Source organism: Halichoerus grypus, chromosome 4, assembly GCF_964656455.1.
Source record: "Halichoerus grypus chromosome 4, mHalGry1.hap1.1, whole genome shotgun sequence".
NCBI lineage: Eukaryota > Metazoa > Chordata > Mammalia > Carnivora > Phocidae > Halichoerus > Halichoerus grypus.
Genome location: NC_135715.1, coordinates 98724052 through 98746847, shown reverse-complemented (window position 1 = coordinate 98746847; position 22796 = coordinate 98724052). Strand labels below are relative to the sequence as shown.

The following is a 22796-nucleotide window of genomic DNA, read 5'->3' as shown; positions in this document are numbered from 1 at the left end:
CTTACAGTTTAGTTCCAGAGATGAAACTAAGGTATGTGAAATAACTAAAGATGGTATATTAGTAGTTAATTGGGGAGATTAATAAAGGCTGTAGTTTTTGGGAGGATGGTTTATGAAGGAGCTGAACTTGCTCAAATTCTTGGAAAAGACTAAGTAGGTTATGATAGATGGAAGGGAAGGAAAGCTTTGTTATTGGAAGCTAAATTGGAAGCTTTATGATGGTAGGATGCCTTTTTTGTTCACTCTCTCCAAGTTATGGCCTCGTGCATAGTATTTAATAATGCTCAGTAAATATTTTATTGATAAAGGCAAGTCAGTCAGGAGTTTCAAAATATTTGAGGGAGGGATCAGTTAGGAGATTGCCCTACTTGGAGTTGACCCTGTTTGGAGCTGTGGGACAGCAGGTAGTTAATTTTATTTATATCTTAACTTATTCGGAAGGATTTTAAATGGGAAACAATGGTTTAGAATTGATTTGGTTGGCAGTAGATTGTGTAGATCATTAAGCAGAAGATTGATAAAAGTTAAACTTAACGCAGTATCAGTCTGAGTCTTGTATTCTATTTTTAATAGCTCTGTTGAGATATGACTCACGTACGTAAAATTTACTTTTTTAAAGTGTATAATTGAGTTATTCACAAGTTTGTGTAACCATCTCCACAGTCAACTTTAGAATATTTTCATCACCCCAGAAAGTACCTCATACGCATTAACAGTCAAACTCTCCATTCTCCTTTCCTTCAACCCTTGGGAGTTACTAATTTATTTCCTGTCTTTATGGATTTGCCTGTCGTGGTCATTTCATGTAAGTGGAAATCTACATCTTTAAGTGGTGGATAGTTGGACTGGTGTACTAGCAAAGAGGTTGGGAAAACATTGCTGAGTCTTAGAATAATTATAGGGATGGGTAGAGAAATAAAAGGAGGCTCATGGATAAAGGAAAATGATCTGGGATGGGAGAATTTACTGAATACTTAGTGCCATCTACTGTTACCTTTTTTAATCCTCATGGCAGTCTTGTGAATTCAGTTTTATTCCTTATGAATTAGGAATAAAGTCTATGATCATAGGATAGTAAATGGTGGAACAGACATTTCACTCATGACTTTTTGATTCTAAGGTCCATATTTTTTCTTCCCCACTAGTGAAAAGGAGTTAGATTTTAAGTTTTAGATCTAAAAGGACTGGGAGAATTCCATTTCTGTTAAACACAAAGGAGTCCACTTTCTTCCACTCAACAGTTTTATCAGTTTTTTTGTGTGTCACGTTAAACATTGACTTTAATGTAATGAGAAGAACATTGGAGGGCATTGGAAATGCTTTTCAAATAATTGCTAATTATCTTTATAGCCAATATTCCCTGTGAATTAGCCACTGCATTCTTGTCCTAAAAGTTTCTAACACCTAGTAGTACAAAGAAGACTATAGCTAAGCTGAGAATTGAGGTATTACAGAAGTTAAGCAGTGGGTTTCATTTGTAGACCTCCATTTTCTTTTAAAATTTGATATTTATCCTTAGTATATACTTTATTTTTATGATACAGTAAAGGTGGAAGCTGGTCATATTGAGATAGAATTCTTTCAACTTTAAATTAGTGGTTAATACTCAGAAATTTTGGAAAATGGGTTGCACTATATCATTAATGTTCTTTCTATCCTAAAGTTTGAGGGTCTTATATTCATTTTGTTATATGGTTTAAGATTGTGGAAACATGGAAAGTTAAAATTCTAGTGCTCTTTCTGCCTTACATAGGCTGTAGATTATTAACTGGATTTAGTGTGGTAACCTCAATACATGTTTGTTCTTTTCTGGAATGATTTTTTATTGTAGCTTTTTTTTCTAGTTCATTTTGAACTGTATTTTTTTTTTTTAAGATTTTGTTTCCGTTTAGTGGTTCAGTATCAGTAACATATTGGAATCTTCAAATAGCTTTTTGCTGTGAGATGATTTTCTAAGCAAAAAGAAATATGAACTATTTATTAAGTTAAAGTACTCTTTGTCAACCATATGCTTTTAATAAGTAAAATTTGAATTTGCAGAATTAAAAATAATATCTAACAATTAAAAATAATATCCATGCTAATATTTTTTAACAAGCATAACTGGTTTTACTACTTGAAAATATTTTTCTTAAATGGATTCTTTTCTTTTAGAAAAGTACAGTGAATAATAGGACAGATACTCCTGTTTATCAGAATTATTGCCTGCTAGCATTTTATTATATTTGTTTCATTTCTTTTTAAGAGTGAGAGTGCATTACTGATGACTATTACCATTCCCAAATCTACTTTCCCCTACCCCAGAGGCAGTTAGGACCATGATAGACCAACCATTTCTTACATAAAACTCGTTTGTTTTTTGCCATTCATTACTCCCAGTGCAGGTCATCCCTATTTTGTAACTTCGTTACATTGTAACTTCATTACATTTCCACTACTGTTCTTCTAGTCACTGAGCCTTTGATAACTTCAAAAGTGCTTTTTGAATTCTCTACTCTGTTTCTTGCTCTAAGCCATTTCCAATTCCTTTTCCCTCCTTGCTGGCCCAAATCAGCATCGGAGATTTTTTTCATTGTTGTATAGTTCAGGGAGAGTTTTTGTAAATTTAACTTGCTGCCTTGGGTCACAAAGGAAAATTTTGGTTCAGTTTTCCAAAATACTATATTGTGCTAGCTTCGCCTTTTTCATTTTATGGTCTCATTTTAAAAACCATTTAGAAAATGACACTTTCTTTTTAAATACAGGAAAGTGTAGAGAAGTAAAGTAGATTCATAATTTGACTGCCCAGATAACCCAGTGACGGGTTTTAAATCAAAGTAATACATATGCAAGTTCATGCATGAATTACTTCTGGGATATGTAAGTGATTTACTCTTGGAATGGCAACTGGGTGGCTAGGGGATATAGGCATGGTTGGAAACTTAACATTAATATTTTTTCAGTATTATTAAAATTTTAATAATGGGCAAATGTTATCAGTTTAAAAGTTCTTTTACTTAAAAAAAGTAATGTATGTGTATGGTTAGATCATTTAAGACAGAATAGTGTATATTTAGAAAACAAAATTCTCCCTTCTCTCCATCCTGCTGCCTGGAGACAATCACAATTTACGGCTTCTTTTGTAGAGTTCCAGAAGGAAAAAATGTATGCATATTCTAGCATTCTATAATAGAATTGTTCTTGATGTGTAATTGTATTTTTACTCTGCATGTAAATGTAAATTTCTGTTTACAATTGACATCAAAAAGAGATACCACATGAAAGTATCTTTGAGATTTCAGGGTATTTACGAAGTGTAATTTCCCTGTTTAGAATTGACATTAAAAAGGACTAGGTTTGAAGTATTCTTAAGATAGTGCAAGGTAACAAGTGCAAGGTAACAAAGTGTACTTTAAGCAATAATAAAAGTACACACACATGAACACACATAAGTACACACCATTTATTAAAGAATGGCAAGTTGGAAGGCATTAAGACTCTACTAATTTTGCTTAGGAATCATACTGTGAAAATTGAATGTATCCAAAAGGAATGATGAAAATGGAAGATTTGAAAAGGGCCTGCGAGGAAATGAAGGATTGGGGTGAAATAAAACAAAAACAATAATGGAAAGAAGGATGAGCATTTATTTTATGTAAGTGCTAGGATTTATGTGTTCTGTTTGTAACTATAATTACCAAGATTTATAAGAGTAATTCCATCTACTTTAGATATTACAGTGTGTTTTGCAGGGGTTGAGGGATATGAAAGTCAAGTGGGTATTTAGAGGAGTCTGGGGAGGTAAGTAGGCATCAGACCATAACATGTTGAGGAGTGGTCTTCAAACTAGTGAAATTAATTGAGATGTTCTAAAAAAGCAGGGGCTTGATTTTTCAACTGTTAAACCAAGCTTGGATTCTTAGGCTAAGGCTCACTTAGTTATGGTATATATATACCCTTTTTGCATATTGTATTCGTTTTGTTAAGGATTTTTGCATCTGTATTCATGATGGATATTGGCCTCCCATTTTCTTTATTTGAAATGTCTGTCTCTGATTTTGGTATTAGAATTATGCTATCCTCATGAAAGGGTTTGGGATGAGTTTTTTCTTCTTTCCTGAAAGAGCTTACGTAAAATGATTATTTCTTCCTTAAATGAGTGATAGAATTTACCAGTGAAACCTGGGCCTGCAGTTTCCTCTTTGGGAAGGTCACTGATAATTTAATAACTATGGGCTTATTCAAATAGATTTTTTGTTTCATCTTGTGTTGATTTTGGTAAATTGTATCTTTGAAGGAATTTGTTCATTACATCTTGAGTTTATTATGATGGCATGGTTGTTTATAATATTTTTTCTTACCATTTTCATGTCTATATGATCTGTAGTGTTAACCAGCTTCCCACTCCTTTTGTTGGCAATTTCCATATTATTTTTTCTTGATCAGCCTATCTTTTCATGGTACCATCTTTTTCTTGTTAATTTTCTCTATTTCCTATTAACTTGATTTCTGCCATCCTGTTTATTGTTTATTTCTATTTATTTTCGGTTTACTTTGCTTTCCTTTTTCTAACTTTTTAAGGTGGAATCTTAGGTCACTGATTTTAGACCTTTCAGTTTTTTCCAACATAAGCACTGAAACTTGGAATTTTCCTTTTAAGCACTATTTTAACTGCATCCCACACATTTTGATGTTAAAATTTTTATTTTCACTGTTAATCAGCTTGAAATAATTTCCCTTGTGGTTTTTTCTTTGAGTCATGGATTATAGTTAGAAGTGTTTAATTTTCAAATGTTTGGGGTTTATTTAGGTATCTTTTTATTGTTGGTTTCTAACTTAATTCCTTTTTAGTCAGAGAACATTGTATTTATGATTTTAGTCTTTTACATTTATTGAGATTTGTTTTATGGCTTAGCATATGGTCTAGGTCAGAGATTGGCAGACTTCTCTGTAAAAGACCAAATAGTAAGTATTCTAGGCTTTGTGGGCCACATATGGTCTTTGTTTTATGCTAGTGGGCCAGGCATGGTCTCTGCTGCTGCTTTCCTCTCCTCCCTTTTGTCTTCACTTCTCTTTCTTCTCTCAAAAACGCAAAAAAAAAAAAAAAAAAAAGTAAAAGCCATTTTAAATTCACTGGTGATACCAAAACAGAGGCTTTTTGTTTTATTTTATTTTTGGGCCATAATTTGCCCATCCATGGTCCAAATGAAGGTACCATGTGTACTTAGTAAGAATTCATATTCTGCATTTCTTGAGTATATTCTGTAAGTATCAGTTAGATCAAAATGGTTATTAACGTTGATCCTCTATGCTTTTACTGATTTTCGGTGTGTGTATTTATCATTTTATCCATTAACTGAGATACTGTAAGAGTTGAATTATCTCAGCATTTAATTATGATACATTTGAAGTATGTTGAAACTTACATTAATAGGCACATACACATTTAAGACTGTTATGTCTTGATGAATTTATCCTTTATATTATTATAAAGTTACTCTATCTCTGGTATTTACTCTTTTTCTTACAGAGTAGTTTTGATATTAATATAGCCACTCCAGCATTCTTAGGCTTGCTTTTTGCTATCCATCCATCATTTTTCATTCTCCATCTTTATATTTAAAGTGCATATCATGCAGACAACATATAGTTGGGGCTTGGTTTATTATTATTTTTAAATCAATGCTTCCTTTGAATTGGAGAGTTTTGTCTCTTTTAATGTAATAATGGCTATGGTTGGACTTAGGTGTACTGTTTTGTTTATTTTTAAAAAATTGTTGTCCCTGTTTGTTGTTCTTTCCTCTTTCCTTCCTTCTTTTGAATTATTTGAATATTTTTTGGAATTCCATTTTAATTTACCTTTGGCTTTTTAACCATACCTCTTGGCATTTTTTAGTGATTGCTTTAGGGACTATAATACACATCTTTAAGAAAAGTTGCTACTCATGGTTTCTTTATAGTTAATTTAAAACTTCATGCAAAGAGTAGAGACCTTGCATCTCAGGAAGTCTGTTAACTCCCCTGCCTGCTGCTTCCCATGCCAGTGCTTCCCACTGTCCTTTTATGTTGTAGTTGTCATAGATATTACTTCTACATACAGTATAACCCCACAAGATAATATGATTTTTGCTTTAGTTATAAGTATGTTCAAAAAACTAAATGTAAAAAAAGTCTTTTTACATTTATGTGTTTACTGTTTCTGATGTTCTTTATTAATGCCTCACTGTCCCACTGGTATCATTTTCCCTCAGCGTGAAGAACTTTAGTCCAGGTTTGATGGCAGTGAGTTTCTTTTGTTTGAAAATGTCTTTATTTCACTTCCATTTTTGAAGGATATATTGGTTCATATAGATTTTTGGGTTCACTGTTGTCCTACCCTCTTCAGACTTTAAAAATGTTTTTCCATTGTCTTCGGGGCTTCGTAGTTAGTTTCTCATAAGGTGGTAGTAATTTGAATTTTTGTTTCCTGTTAACGGACCTTTTTCCTCCGGCTGCTTTCAGTATTTTTTCTTTATCTTTGATTTTTAGTTTGACTATGATGTGCCTAAGTATGGTTTCTTTGTATTTATACTACTCTGGTTTTTTTTTCAGCCTTTTAGATCTATAAATTGCTGTCTTTCACTAAATTGGTAAAGTTTTCTGTCATTTATTCCTTCAAAAAGTGTTACCTGCCCTGTGTCTTCTCTGTCTGGGACTCCAGTATATCACCTTTTTCATATTGTCTCCCAAGTTTCTGCGGCTCTATTCTTTTTTCTTCATGTTTCTTCTTTTAACCACCCCCCCCCCCCCTTTTTCAGATTAGAAATTTCTGCTGATCTGCCTTCAGGTTCACTGATTATTTCCTCTGTTACCTATGTTCTGTTGTTCAGCTCATCTGGTGATTTTGTCTATCTGGTATTGCATTGTTCAGTTCTAGAATTCCATTTGTTCTTTATATAGTTTTAGAGTTTCTGGTGATGTTTACTATGTTATTAGTCATTACAAGTATACTTTTCTTTATTTCATTGTCATAGTTATAGCTTCTTTCCAGTCCTTATCTGATAATTCCAACATTTGGGTCATTTTGTCTTCTGTTGAATACTTTTCCTTGGAGAATGGGTTACATTTTTAAATTCTTCATGTGTGGAGTAATTTTGGTTTATATGAAGAAATCACCCTTGTTTATCTATTTTCTTGTTGATGAACATGTTTTGCTTACACGTTTGGGCCATTATGAATAATGCTGTTTTGAACAAATGTGTACACATTTTTGTGTGGACATGTGTTTTTATTTTGGGGGGGTATGTACTAGAAGTAGAATTGCTGGGTCATAGGGTAAGTGAATGTTCAAGTGTTTTCCAAAATAACCGTATCATTTTGTATTCCAACTATGAATGTATGAATGTTACCTCAGTGTACTTTTAATCTGCATTTTTTTAACCCCAAGGAGTTGAGTCCCTTTTCATTTATAGCCATTTCTACTTCTTTTTCTTCAAATGGATACTGTCTTTTACCTTTCCTTCTTCCTTCCCTCCTTTTCTCTTTATTTCTTTCTCTCCCTTATCATCATCTTCTGGGTATCCTATATATATTAAGGAGATTAATTCTTTGTCTTTGTGTACAATTTTTCTCTGTTGGTTATTTTTCTTTTGGCTACTTTTGGTATGTTTTGTGAAGAAGTTTTTAATTTTTGCATAGTTGAAATATCAATCTTTTTTAGTGTCTGGATTTTAAATTATAGTTAGAAAGCCTCTTCTACTCCAGGGTTACAAAGAAATTATCCTATATTTTAAAACTTATGGTTTAATTTTTCTTCCCTTTTAATCTTTGATGCATTTAGATTTATATTACTTCAGCATGTATGGTATAGTATGTACCCAATTTAATTTTTTTCCAGGCAGCTACAAAGTATAGGTTTTTTAAAAAAATTGTGGTAAAATAACACAACATCAGAACATTGTTAAGTGTATAGTTTAGTGGCATTGAATATATTCACATTGTTGTGCAACTCTCACCTCCATCTTAAGAACTTTTTCATCTTCTCAAAGTGGAACTTCCAAACTGACTGGTGTGTCCTACTTACTGTCTAAAAATTTGACTACTCTAGGTACCTTATATAAGTGGAATTATACAATATTTGACCTTTTGTGATTGGCTTATTTCACTTAGCATGATGTTCTCAAGGTTCATCCATATTGTAGCATGTGTCAGAATTTCCTTCCTTTATTAAGGCTAGTATTCTACTGTGTGTATTTACCACATTTTGTTTATCCTTTCACCTGACAATGGACACTTAAGTTGCTTCCTCCTTTTGGCTTATATGCATAATATTGCTGTGAACATTGGTCTTCAAGCCCCCTGCTTTTTCTTTTGGGTATATACCCAGAAATGGCATTGTTGGATCCCATGGTAATTCTGTGAAGAATTGTCATATTGTTTTCCACAGCAACTGTACCATTTACCTTACTACCAGGAATGTGCAAGGGTTCCAGTGTCTCCACAGTCTAACCAACATTTGTCCTTTTCTTTTCTTTTTCCTCCCTTTCCTTTCCTTTCCTGTCCTTTCCTTTCCTTAATAGCCAATCTAATGGGTATGAACTGGCATTTAATTTGGTTTTGATTTGTATTTCCTTAGTTATTAATGATGTTGAGCATCTTTTCGTGTGTATTGGCTTTTTGTATATCTCTTTTTTGGAGAAATATCTATTCAAGTGCTTTGCTCATTTTTTAATTGTATTTGTTTATTTTGTGGTTGAGTTGTAGGAGTACTTTATGTATTCTGGATATTAACTCTGTCAGATAAAGATCTTCACTTAAAAATGAGTTCTGATCTGGATAAACCCATTGTAAGTTGGAAGTATCCTATGTCAAAAATGTATTTAATACATCTAATCTAGCAAACATCATAGCTTAGCCTAGCCTACTTTAAATATGTTCAAAACCTTACATTAGTCTACATTTGAACAAAAGCATCTAACAGAAAGTCTGTTTTATAATAAGGTAATATGTAATTTATTGACTGCTTGTACTGCTAGTAAAAAACAGAATGGTTGTATGGGTACAGAGTGATTGTAAGTGTATTGGTTGTTTATTATGATCACGTGGCTGACTGGGAGCTGAGGCTCACTGCTGTTGCCCAGCATCACCAGATGTATCATACTGCATATTGCTAGCCCAAGAGAAGATGAAAATTAAAAATTCAAAGTACAGTTTCTCCTGAGTGCATATCACTTTTGCACCATTGTAAAGTCAAAAAATTTTGAGGTGAATCATTCTAAGTTGGGAACTGTGTGTATATGATTTGCAGATGCTTTCTTACATTCCATGGGTGCCTTTGCGCTCTGCTGATGGTGTCCTGTGGTGCAGATTATGATGGTGTCTAATTTATTTTTTTGTTATTGCCTGTGCTTTTAGCATCACATTCAAGAAATCATTGCTAAATCCAGTGTCATGAAGTTATTTGTCTATGGTGTTATGAATGTAGTGAAAATGATTAAATGTTTCCATATAGTTGATATGCTATAGGTAGCTATTTTTGTCTTTTTGGAAAGAGCACATTTATTTTGACTTTGTATTGACTGTTTTGTATTATGTTCATTAGATTCTTCTTTTGGTGTTTTTCTGAAAGTAATTTATTGCTGAATATGCTCAGCCTAGGGAATTTGATTTTGACCAGGGATGGAATGTTGATTAATTTGGTGAACTTGATACATGAGGTTTTCTTAAGGGAATTTCTTCTGTAATATGGTTTCTACTTCAAATATCTTACTGCCGTATTTGGGAGATGGTATTTATGCACATGAAAATAACAATATAGGTTTGTATAGTGAGTGGTTGTTGAAATAGAGTTTATTGAATGACTAATAGTTAAAATGATCAGGAAGGAATTCATGGAGGAGTCCTAAGTTGTGGTGGGAGCATTTTGAGAGGGTGCAATGTAAACACAGATAACATGTGATGGGAAATTGCAAGTTATGTAGGGGAAAATGAGTAACAAGTGCAGTGTATTTTGAGCTGAGTTCATGGAAGCAAATGATGGGAGACACTTAAAAACTTTAATTGTGGCTTATTGTGAAGTACTGTAATATTCAGCTGAAGGAATCAGAATCATGTAATTTTTTTTTTTTTTATCTGAAAGGGACTTTAGGAATTACAAGGAATTAATCATTTTAGAGAAATGGGAATAAGTTTGTACTTAATTTTGTGGGCAGTACAGCTTCATTTGAAGATTTTTGAATTAGGCAATGATTTTTAGGGTGATTATTCTTTGTAGGGGTCATAGAATTGGAAGTAAGGTATTCTGTTCTGTTAGGGCATTGCATATAATGACTTGAACTGCTTGGTGACTAATGGCAAAAAAAGTGGAGGGATTAGATGAAGGAATAATTAGGTATTAATCCTTTCACTAAGTGTTAAGAGAGTAGACTTTTAGAGTGTTGTGGCTCAGACAGTTTTAGAGTGTCTTGTTTTGTATGTCTTTATTGTAGTAAGACGTAAGTCAGTTCCGTTTGTCTCCTGTGGGGGCAAAGTATACTGTTGGAAGGATAGAAAAGTTTTCATAGAGTGGCAGTGATACTTAACTTGAATTTTGTAGGATGGGTAAGAGTTTAGCAGCTACATTCAGTGTTGAAAGGGGAGCATCTCCTGTAGTTGGAACAGTGTTAATAGTGGTTCCGTGGCATGAAATGAGTTGGTCTGTCCAGAAACTGTTAGCAGTTTTATGGCTAGGGAGACTGGTATAGTGTGTCAGGGCTGCTGGGAAAGGTGGTCAAGAGCCAAATATTAAAGGAGCTCTTCTCTATGCCTTGCAAAGAAGTTTTGTTTGTTGGTTTTTTTAAACGTGGACAGTGGGGAATCTTGGAAGAGGTTTAGTCAGAGCATATCCTATTTGGATCAGTTTATGTTTTCTACTTATTTTTAGTGATTTAGCATATTTGGCACTCTAAGTTCTTGAACTTAGTTTTGGGACTAAAATATCCCCCAAAGAGAGCTTTTTTTTCCCCTCCTCCTTATATTAGGGAAAAAAAAAAAGTTCTGCAGATATTATTAGAATCCAAGAATTTCACAGCAATTTACCTGCCTGCTCTTTAGCAGTGAGTTTGAATATGGAATAATATAAAATGTTACTTTCTCTTTAAAGCCTGCTCATAGTTAATAGGTTTTCATGCATAGCCACAGAAAAAGTCCAGCTGTCTCCTATGTAGCCCACAACATGCCGCTTATCAAAGCTCAGTTTTTATAGTTCCTAATCATCGTTACCATTATTTTCCTATTTTAAGATTATAGGCTGAATCCAGTGTGGCAAAACATTTAAAAATTACGGTTATTTTGAATAGTAATGCATTCAAATGGTATGAGAAATATTTAATAAAAAATCTCCTTATCACTCCTGCCTGTCACCTACCCAGTTCATTCCCTGGAGACAAGCAAAATTAGTGTTGCTTTATATTCTTCCAGAGATATTCTGTGCCTGTACAATCAAATATATTTCATATGTTCTTACTGCTCTTCCTTACTTTTGTACAGATATAGCATACTTAAAACATTGTTCTGTCTCTTGCTTTGTTCGATTAACAATACATTTTGGAGTTTGTTCCATATTAGTCCATAAAAAGCTTCTTCAACCTTTTTTAATAGCTGCATAACATTTTAGCATATTTAACTAGTTTCTCATTTCATGTTTATTTTTAGTCTCTTGCTGTTATAAGCAAGATTGTAGCAAATGGTCTTGTTATATGTTATTTCAGGTATGTATGAGTATCCCTGTAGGATCAGTTTGTAGAAGTAGAATTTCTTGTTAAAAGCTGTGGGTATAATTTTGGTATAACTTTGGAAAGTAGGGATGTTTAAATGCATTGAACCTATAGAATTTTGTATATTTACTCACAGTGGAATCTCACTTCATAACAAATGGAAATCTGAGAAATAAGTTCATAATCGCTAAGATATTAGTGAAATCCTCATAATTCTCCTTTTCGTTTTGCAGGTATACAAAACTAGGATATGCTGGAAACACAGAACCACAGTTTATCATTCCTTCCTGTAAGTATTCTTTTAAGTCACAAATACGCTGATTTAAAGATCTTTTTCATAATAAAGTAAAAGGTAATTGTTTCTGACACTGTATAAGATTTAGTCCTTTAGAAACATGGTTTGCTAAGTGTGACCTCATTTCCACACCTCTCACCATTCATGTTAGCTCTTTAGTTCTTTGTTTACCAAATCTACCAAATGTCTCTTTTTAAAGACAAAAATAAATGAGCTGATAAGTAAACAATTTTTTGCTTTGAGGATATTGCTGTTAACAGTGCATGGATGTAAATACTAAGTAGTGCATCCTCCATCACATACATATGAAGACTCTTCTTTGGTGTGTGGACGTGATTACCGTTTGCCAGGCTTAGGCTTATTGACATCCCTGATGAGAGTCCATGTTTCAAAAGGATGGCATCTCATTTTTAGAGATGTTGACTTTAGCTGTTTTTTAGTATCTTATAACCATACTTAAGTTGTTTTTGTTCTGTCCTCTTGTTAACTTCATTCTGGCCTGGCCATTGACTTTCAGTAGTTTGTCAGTAGTTTTTAGAAATACTCTCACACTTGGTTTGTTAGTGTTCTCATTTGTTAGCATGGATTATGTATCTGGTTTTTGATGGACATACTTTTGTACTTTTGACTTTCAAACAGTTTACCTTTCATACATTATATAGTAATACCTCTGATCTACTTGTCCTACTGCCATATGAAGACTTGAAATTATCAGATGAAAAACGTTTGGAGCCATTGCTTGGTGATGCTGACTCCTAGAGTGTCACCAGTTTTACACAGGAGTTTATGTGACTGAATATTTTTGTGTATTGTATTCTTAATTTATGAAAATAAGGAAATGGAAAAATGAACATGTAGGGATGGTAGTGAAAACAGCTTAGGTTTCAAATCAGTGAAGTTGAGAGCAAGGTAGAAATTACTGGGCTTGTCAAAAACTGCATATCTTTAGTTTCAAATGGGCACTCATTGGACATGAATAGGTCAGTGGTTTTGTAATTAATATAGCAAGGACAAAATTAAACGTGAAATATAGGAAATGCATTGTCAAAATTGTATTTAAAAGGGGAGCTTATACACACACACACACATACATACATACATGTATACACATGTGTATATGTATTTTATTTTTTTAATTTTAACTCTCCAGTAACAAACCTGTTTGGACTTTGTACTTGTGATATACTTTTAGATACTTAACTACGAATTGATTATGTAAGAACTTAGGCTACTACCAAGTGATACAAACTTCCAGTTATAAAATAAGTAAGTCATGGAGATGAAAAGTGTACAGCATAGAGAATATAGTCAATAATACTGTAGTAGTATTGTATGGTGACAGATGGTAACTACACTTAACCATGGTGAGTGTTGAGTAATGAATAGAATTGTTGAATGAGTGTGTTATATACCTGAAACTAGCATAACATTTTATGTTGATTATACTTCAATTAAAAACAGAACAAAAGAATTAAGGCTACTACCTAAATCTAATTCTTTAAAACATAGAATGGATTTTAGGTGACACTGATGAAATAGCTCATTCACTTGACTATAGTGGTCTTAGTTTAGTGGTACTATTGTATTTTCCTTATGTTTTATTTATGCATGTTTGTTGTCTACTTTGAAGACAGGTGTGTGTGTGTGTGTGTTTTAACTTTTCCTCCACATTTATGTATCAGTATATTGATTGTTCTTTATTTTAAGAATTTGATGACAAATACTAGCTTTTTTTCTGACTAATATGGAATACTTTTGTGGACCTGTACTTGGCTTCGGTTATATTTGAGTTTAGTGTTAGAATCTTAGGTATGTTTATATTAATTTCCTAAGGCCACCATAACAAAGTACCAAAAACTGGGTGGCTTAAAACATTAGAAACTTACAATTCTGGAGGCTAGAAGTCCAAAATCAGGGTGTCAGCAGGGCCATAATCTTGCTGACAGTTCTAGGGGGGAAACCCTCCTTGCCTCTTCTAGCTTCCCATGTTTGGTGACAATGCTCGGTGTTCCCTTGTGTATGCATCACTCCAGTCACATGACTGTCTTCTCCCTGTCTTCACATTGTCTTCTCTGTGTGGCTGAGTCCAAATTTCCTTTTTTGTAAGGACAGCAGTCATAATGGATTAGGGCCCACCCTAAAAATCTCATTTTAACTCAAAAGACCCTATTTCCAAATAAGGTCACATTCTGAGGTACTGGGGGTTTGGACTTAAGCATACCTTTTGGGAAGACAGTTCAACCCATAAAATGCCAATTTTGTTATTTCATAATTTATAATCTTTTATAAGGTGTTACGTTGTGATTAAACATTTATTTCATGAGATTACTGATGTTTTATGTTCTTAAGTGGCTGTGTTGTCTTTGTTGGAGACCCATATAATCTTGATCTTTTAAACCTTAGGATCTTATCACCATTGTATTCAGTCTCTATTTTCATCTCTTTGCTAAAATGTGCAATTTTAGTTTTCATTGTCTTTCTTATGAGAAGTTGCAGCATGTTAAAAATCCATTTTCCTGCTGAAAGAAGATTTTTGATTTTGGAGTTTTTTTCCACCAGTTTTAATACTGCAAGTCCAGTGTTTAACCAGCAGATACATACAGTTGATTGCCACTGATGAGCATGGATATTTGATCTGGAAAGCCTGTTTATATGGTTCAAGGTTATTTGCATACATCTTTGTTTTTCAGGAAACTTACAGTGAGCCATCTGGATGTCTATGTACATTATAAATAAATTACTAGAGAAGCTTTCTAAAATTTTGAAGGAGTAGACTGGATTTAGAATGTCATTCATTCAGTATTTTCTACCCATCTTACTGGGATATAATTGTTATTAAATGGAAGTGTATTTAAGTGCATGCAGATAATTATTTTGAATGAATGACTGCTTAACTTGATGGATTCAGAAATTTATAACTTAATTAAAAATATATAACAAGTTTTAGGTCAAGAACTGTGTGCTGGATTTCTGAAATTATTTGAGGGGAGTATTGTGATTTTTACCTAAATGATTTGAAATTTCCCTTTGTATATGTGATTAAAGTTTAACAGAACCCTATGCCAGTGTTATTTTTAAATTACCAGTCCATAATAGTGCAAATAGAAGAAAGCTTTTTTAAAAAAAATTCTCCTTGCAGTTTTCCCATATTCATTTGTTAGTGTTTCCAGTTTTTTCTTTCTGATTGTCCATCAAGCATATATTGACTTGGTGGGATTATAATTTTACTCAAATTGAAATAGATCTTACATAGTTTTAAAAAATACAACTGAAACATTCCCACAGCAGTACTCTTTTTTGGCCTTGTGTACACTTGAGGCCTTGTCTGTGGATGGAAGTTGAGATTTCATTGTGTTAAATGAATTTTGTCATCAATTTTTTAAATGACCTCTGTGCTTTAACAGTTTTAAGTGTGTTATGTTAGATCATGTTTTGTTTAGTAATACTTTATAATGGAAGAAATAGAAGTTAAAATTCTGTCTCATTTGAAAAAAGCAAACTTTGACATGTATAAATAACTTTTATTTTTGAGGTATTGCTATTAAGGAGTCCGCAAAAGTGGGTGATCAAGCTCAAAGGAGGGTGATGAAAGGTGTTGATGACCTAGACTTCTTTATTGGTGATGAAGCAATAGAAAAACCTACGTATGCAACAAAGGTATATTTTTATGATTTGTAAAAATAATATTTTCTTTTAAAAATTAGTTTGTTTGGGATGCCTGGGTGGCTCAGTCGGTTAAACGTCTGCCTTCGGCTCAGGTCATGATCCCAGGGTTCTGGGATTGAGTCCTGCATCGGGCTCCTTGCTGGGCAGGGAGCCTGCTTCTCCCCCTGCCTGCTTCTCCCCCTGCTTGTGCTCACTCTCTCTCTCTCTCTCACAAATGAGTAAATACAATCTTTTAAAAAAATTATTTCAGTGATTGTGGCATCTGGAATTTTACTCCGTTACAGGCCTAATACCCTCAACCTCTTCACCAGAGAAATTTCTTTTTCCCTGTAGCTTTTCCCAATCTTGCTTTAACTCTTTTTTTTTTTTTTTTTTTTTATCCTGAGAGGAAAATTTTCACTCACATGAGCAGTCTTTACTTTTCCATACTCACTAGATCTCAGAGCTGTCAATGTGAGTGGCTTTCTTTTACCTCCACATTGCCATATCTAGAGACATGTTTAGTTTTGAATGTTACGTTTGAGGTACCTGAAAGACATCTTATACATTGTTAGGCAGTCAAATAATGTGGCTTTTGGAGCTCTGAAACAGGACAGCTGGAGACAAATACTTGGAAGATATCAATAAACTTCTAGAAAGGATGAGATTAGTTAGGGGAATGTACTTGGGAAGAGGCCCAAGATGGGGCCTGTTCAATGTACCAATTAGGTTTGGATAGAAAAGGAAAAGCCTACAAAGGAGACTGAGAAGCCGTGGTTAGAGAGCCTGGGCTAGGCAGGAAGGAATGTAAATAGTGTGGAATCTATCAAGTAAGCTAGAGCCCATATATTACTTACTGTCTTTAGCTGCAAGGATATCATTTGTAACCTTAATAAGAATAGTTTTAGAAGAGTGAGAACCCAGTGAGGCTGGGTTCAGGTAGGTTGGATTGTGAATGTTAGGCCAGGAAAAAATGACAGTAATATTCAGTGAGGTTTGGCTGCAATTGGGAGGCAGAGATAGTTGAATAGACAAGTTGTGGGGTTAAGATGGAAGAGATGTTTAAATGCTAATGTGAAAGAGCCATTAGATTTAAGTAACAGGAAAGATGGAGTCCAGTCCAGGTCTCTGAGAAAGCTAGAGGAATGGGATCCAGAGCACAGATGATCTAATTGATATGTGGAGGGTCTCTTACATTATAAAGAAGTGAAATGGATAAGTATGGAATCAGTTTTATAGATTTGGTGGAGGAAGGTCGGATTCCTGACTTTTGGCCTCTGCTTTCTCTGTGAAATACATGGTGACATCATCTCTGCTGCCCAAGGAGTCAGGGGAGAAGGTGAAATATGAGTGATAGGACATTTAAAATTATCATTGTGAAGAGTGAAGATGAACAGAGTAGGGAAATAAAGACTTGCCACACAAAGTTAGGTTCATTTGAGAATAGCAATTAGAATTCTTAGTTTTATCCACCTAGTTATGTATGTGCCTTCAGTGTAATCAGCATTCTGGGTATAGGCAAATTTAGTGAAGTGTCATGCTAGGTTGGGTTTTGATAGGTGGAATGACAGAAGGAAATATGAATACTCAGAGTGATGGAGCATAAAATCTAAACTCTGTGTGTGTGTGTGTGTGTTTGGGCAGGTTTGATGGCTAGGGAATAAATAAAAGCCAGTGGACTGCAAGTCTAATTGTGATCAGGAGTATAGTGGGCTGCTAAGAGTATGGTAGGAGGAGAAAAGGTAGTAATCAGAGAGGGTTGTATTTGGATTTTAGGAATTTAGAGATGTAATAGTGATACTAAGATCTAAACTGCAGCCAAAATGGAAAAGAAATTTTTGAAGGTGATGAAGTCAGTGAGCTAAGAGGCCAGAGTTTTTCTTCACTGATTGTGTTCTCTTAAACACATTTTTAAGTCTTCCAAATGCTACAGACAAACCAAACCGTAAAACTTCTCTCAATCTTTATGTGTACTCTTTTTCCTCAGCCTTTTGGCTATTGTTTTTCTCTTTCTTTTAAAACCAAACTTCTTGGGGTACTTGGGTGGCTCAGTTGGTTAAGCATCCACTCTTTATTTCTGCTTAGTTCATGATCTCAGGGTCCTGAGGTTGGGTTCAGTGGGGAGTCTGCTTGAAATTCTCTTCTCTCTCTCCCACTCCCCCTGCTCACTTGAGTGCTCTCTCTCCCTCTCTCTCAAATAAATAAATAAAATCTTAAAAAAACCCCACCAAACTTCTTATTTAGTTTCAGATTCTTTGAGCACAGATTATTATTAAGCTCTTTGTTAATCCCATTGTGTATAATAATCTTCATCCTTCTTGATTTGTCTATCACAGGATTGCTGTGATGATTCTCTTCCTAATATTTACATTATGTATTTTAATTGAACCGTCTGAAAATATGTTGTGGGAATAATTTCATTGATCTCTAAATAGTAAAGTATGCGTCTCCTAAGGATGATCTACAGTGTCATTAAATCACACCTGAAAAATGCTGTCCTGATTTAATATTCTCCATTTTTTGGTAGTTTTATTTACTTTTGACATTAATAAGATTTCATTTGTGTTTTGTTTTAATAGTGGCCAATTCGCCATGGTATAGTTGAAGATTGGGACTTGATGGAAAGGTTTATGGAACAAGTGATCTTTAAATATTTAAGGGCAGAACCAGAAGACCATTATTTTCTTTTGGTAAGTACAAATTATAATTTCACCAAGGACATTTTTGAAGAAACAATGAGAACGTTTTCGTCACATCTGTACTCACTAGGGCATACTTTGTTGTTTATTATCCTGTGTCTAAAAGACTTTGTTATAATGCTGTATCGTCTTTAAGATCATCCTGTTCTGGGTTTTAGTAGAGTTGTAATATGTTGAAGCAACAAGGTTTAGGCACTTAGAAAGTTCTTTTCATAATTAATATGTAATCTTTATGATAGGAACAGTAAGGTTCAAAAAAAGTTGGAAATACGGCACTTCGCTTTTTTTATTGAACTGATGTGGTTATTATTTCACTAGTAATTCTTGGCAAGAAAAATACAATGTAATTTTTAAACTTTTCTTATTTTTATCAAAGCAATGAATGTTTATAGCTTACAAAAATCAAATGCTGTAAGATTTAAAACAAAAAAAAATAGCACTCTCCTTCCTCACCTTTCCCAGCCTTTGATTCATATTATCTAGAGACACTTTAGATTTTTAAAGAGCTTTTTGTGATAGTTATCTCACAAATTTAAACATCTTTTCTATTTCTTGTTTGCTTATTTAAATATTAGACACTACCTACTGACTTCCTAAGTAGGAAAAATGAGGCTTTTGTTTCTTTTACCCTCCTTCTCAACACAGAATCCTTATCTTCTCCCCCTCTCTACAGTATAGTTATATGAAATGTACATTCTATATTTTATTGTTATTTGTGAATATTGTTTATGGGTAGACCACATAAAGTTGAAAGAACTTTACAATAAATGTACACAACCTAGACTCAAGTATTAATTTTATTATAATTGCATAAGATATCAGGTTATCCATCACTTCATCTTATATTTTTAATTACTTCAGAATGAGTTTGCAGATGGAGTAGTTTCACCCCTAAATACATTAGCATGTGTATCATCAGCTAGAGATCATTATTTGTTTATAGTTCTTTTATGTATGTAAAATTCACATGCTATAAAATGTATAAATCTTAACTCTACCATTCTGTGGGTATTGACCAGTCATTGGCATACTTTCTCTGAAGGTCCAGATAGCAAATATTTTTGGCTTTGAGCGCCATCTGGTCTCTGCAGCTACTCAGCTCTGCTGTTGTAGCAGGAAAGCAACCTTAGATGATACCTGAATGTGTTCCAGTAAAATTGTATTTACAAAAACAAGTGGTGAGCTGGATTTGTCTTATAGGATGCATGATACAATTTGCCCATCTCCTGGTTTTAACAGATGTATACATCGGTGTAACCTAAACCCTTATCAAGATATAGAACATTACTATCAGCTTGGAAAGTTTTCTGATGCCCTTTCCTGATTAATTCCTGCCCCTGTGCCGAGAGGCAACCAGTGTTCTGATTTTTTCTAGCACAGATTGGTTTTGCCTATATTTGAGGTTTATATAAATGGAATTATACAAGATATGATCTTTGGTAAGACTTCAGCATAATTTTTGAGACTCATCCACATTGTTGCATATACCGGTAATTTGTTGCTAGATCATATTCTATTGTATGAATATGCCTCACTATCCATTTTCTTATTGATGATTACCTGGGCTGTTTCTAGTTTTTGACTGTTAACGAATATTTTGGTTATTGTGAAAATTCTTATACAAGTCTTTTTGTGGACATGTTTTCATTTGTCTTATACAAATACCTAGATATCTAATTGCTGTGTCATAGGGTAGGTGCTTCCAGGACTTTTTCCAAGGGGTTGTACCTTTTTGCACACCCACCAACAATGTGTTAGCAATCTGGTTGCTCTACATTCTATCCAGCGTTTGGTGTGTCAGTCTTTTTAATTTTAGCCGTTCTGGTGGGTGTGTAAGATTTCTCATTTTGGTTTTAATTTGCATTTTCCTGATGACTAATGATGTTTTATTAGCATTTTTTTAATGTGTTATTAGCTATTATTATATTTTCTTTGGGAGGTCTTCTGATTATATTTTATTTTATATAGAACTTTTGTTTTTCTTAGAGTTTATAATTTAACTGCCTTAGTTTTTTCAGTTTGCTTAATTTTATATGTATCTATCACTAAATTATCTCCAAAGCCTTGAACATAGTTCCAAAACTCTTTCAAATAAGTTTAAAACACATCAGGTAGTTTAGCTATTAAAGATTTTACATAGGCACAAAGTCTACTCCTAGTTGACCATTTTCTTTAAAAACCTTATAGTATTTTAGTGCAAAAAAAACACAAAACACCTTATAGTATTTTTTTACATTAACAAAAAGATTTAATTTTCAGTGAATTCAGGTTTTATCCATGTTTCTCTGTAATTTGTGCTCTTGAAGTTTAAGGAATCATTCTTACCTCACGGTCAAAAACATCATTCTTCTGTTTTTATGAAATTTAAAAGTTTTTGCCTTTCATTTTAAATATTTGAGATAACAAAAAGAATGGTCAAATCAGATTCGTAAGAATCAGAGGTCTTACCCAGTTTCAAGCTTTAATAATTTAAATGATTTAAGTAATCATGAGGCATAAGGGAAACATGAAGTTCAGGATTGCAAGTACTGTTTCCTCAGTCCTCTCTCACCTCATTAGAATGTGTTCTGGCCCAGACTTAATCTGCAGGTTTCTAAATGATGTATGTGGTCATATAAACTGAAGAGAACTATGTAAATATCTCCAATTTAATACTCTTAACAGTTATATAACTTAAATAACAGTTTCCAAGAAGCATGGCATAAATTTGTAGAATCTTGGCTTATTTACTGTAGTTATAAACAGACCCGGTACATCCTGCTGAAAACATTACAATATATAGGTGAGAATTCTGCTACTAGAAACACCATTGGTATGTCTCCCTGAGGATCTGTCATTACCCTTTTATAAGATGATTTGACTAGGTCTCCTTTCTCTCTCTCTCTCATTCCTTTTATCAGTGTTTAATGATGTAATGTAGGAATTTGGTTTCTTTTTTTGTGTGAATAACTATACTATTTTCATATATGCATAGATCTGTTCGAGTTCTTTATATAGTTTTTCTTTGGTCTATTTGTCTATCTTTGTATCTCTAAATTTAAGATTTTTAAATAAAATTTTGACATAAATTATTTCTTATTTAAAAATTGCCTAAAAGTTGTCAAAATAATCTGGTCTTGTCGATTTAAAATGTTATTCAATTTAATAGACTGAACCTCCATTGAATACTCCAGAAAACAGGGAATATACTGCTGAAATAATGTTTGAGTCCTTCAATGTTCCAGGCTTGTACATTGCTGTGCAGGTAAGAAAGTTCACAAGTCAGGATAAGCTTGACTCTTGAATTTTTTTCTGGTTTAATTCACTCTTAAAAATATATTTTTTATCACCTCAAAGCATATAGTTCTCTCCTGAATCAGTAATTTAGAAATCATAGGAAATTGAGTTAGTCAGCAAAAGAAATGTTGAAGGAAGTAAGTTAATGATCTTTAGATAATTCAGAGCTTTTCATGGGACAGAAATAAGGGTATTAATATTTATTGAATGTTTATTCCACATCAAGAACTTTATATACATATTCGTTTATCCTTGAAACATTTGGTGTGTCCTTTTCTCATAGTTTGTTTTGACTGACTGATTTACTGCTAAGTATATTTGACCACCTTCTCCTTTGTGCCCCTCTGTATTCTGTGTATCATAAATCCCTGTAATATTTTATTGAACTTACTTTGTAAATGTATTTTCATGGAATGGCTTCTCTCCCACCTCTCAGGATCACAGCTCACCTCTTACTTGTTTTTTAACCCTGTAGTGAATGTGATGCCTAACATATCACAAATGCTTAATAAGTATGTAAACTATTGTATAGTTCTCTTAGGTAACAATGATTATGATGTGTGATCCTGTGTTAAAATAGGAGAATGGCCTAGATAACTTTCTAGGTCCCTTTCAGCTATTACATTGCAAGTAGGTAAAAGTTTAGCTCTGTTTTTAATTATTGGCCATGTATCTTGTTGGAGGCTTGGATTGTATGAAATTCAGTTTTTAAAAAATGAGTTAGCTGTGTTAATTTCTTAATTTGTAAACTTAAAAGAAAGAATTGTACTTTATTTCCCATGCCAGTCTTTTTCATAGAAAAATGTAATTTCATCAACTTTGTTTCCTATTAAATCATATTTAGAAGTGTATAATGGCTTTTTCTGTGGTTAAATAACTTGTTATATATTCCTAAATGCATGTTGCACTTAGAAAATTTGGAGCTAATCTTATGATAGAGATACTTGTTTATAGGCATCTGTGTGTGGAATAACTGGTGATTGGGTGTTTGTGTATTTCTTTACTTACACTTTGTGGTTTGTATACAGGTTAGCCCATATAAACATAATTTTAAGTCCTGGCAATTTTAGTACTGTGATACTTCATGTTGGTCTTCCCCATTTCGACCCTTGTAAAAACATGGAATATTTATAAATATGCCCCTAAAAGTAAATATAAGCCTGTAAGTTT

At 33.4% G+C, this 22796-nt stretch overlaps 1 protein-coding gene across 1 annotated transcript in view; it reads left to right on the top strand.

Moving 5' to 3' along the window:
* Window positions 1-22796, top strand: part of ACTR3 (actin related protein 3) — a 59722-nt gene that overhangs the window by 13181 nt on the left and 23745 nt on the right. Inside the window, exons 2-5 of the mRNA XM_036121071.2 lie at window positions 11945-12000; window positions 15539-15663; window positions 18231-18341; window positions 21499-21594. Coding sequence (XP_035976964.1) covers window positions 11945-12000; window positions 15539-15663; window positions 18231-18341; window positions 21499-21594 — 388 coding nt within the window. The remainder of the gene's footprint in view (window positions 1-11944; window positions 12001-15538; window positions 15664-18230; window positions 18342-21498; window positions 21595-22796) is intronic.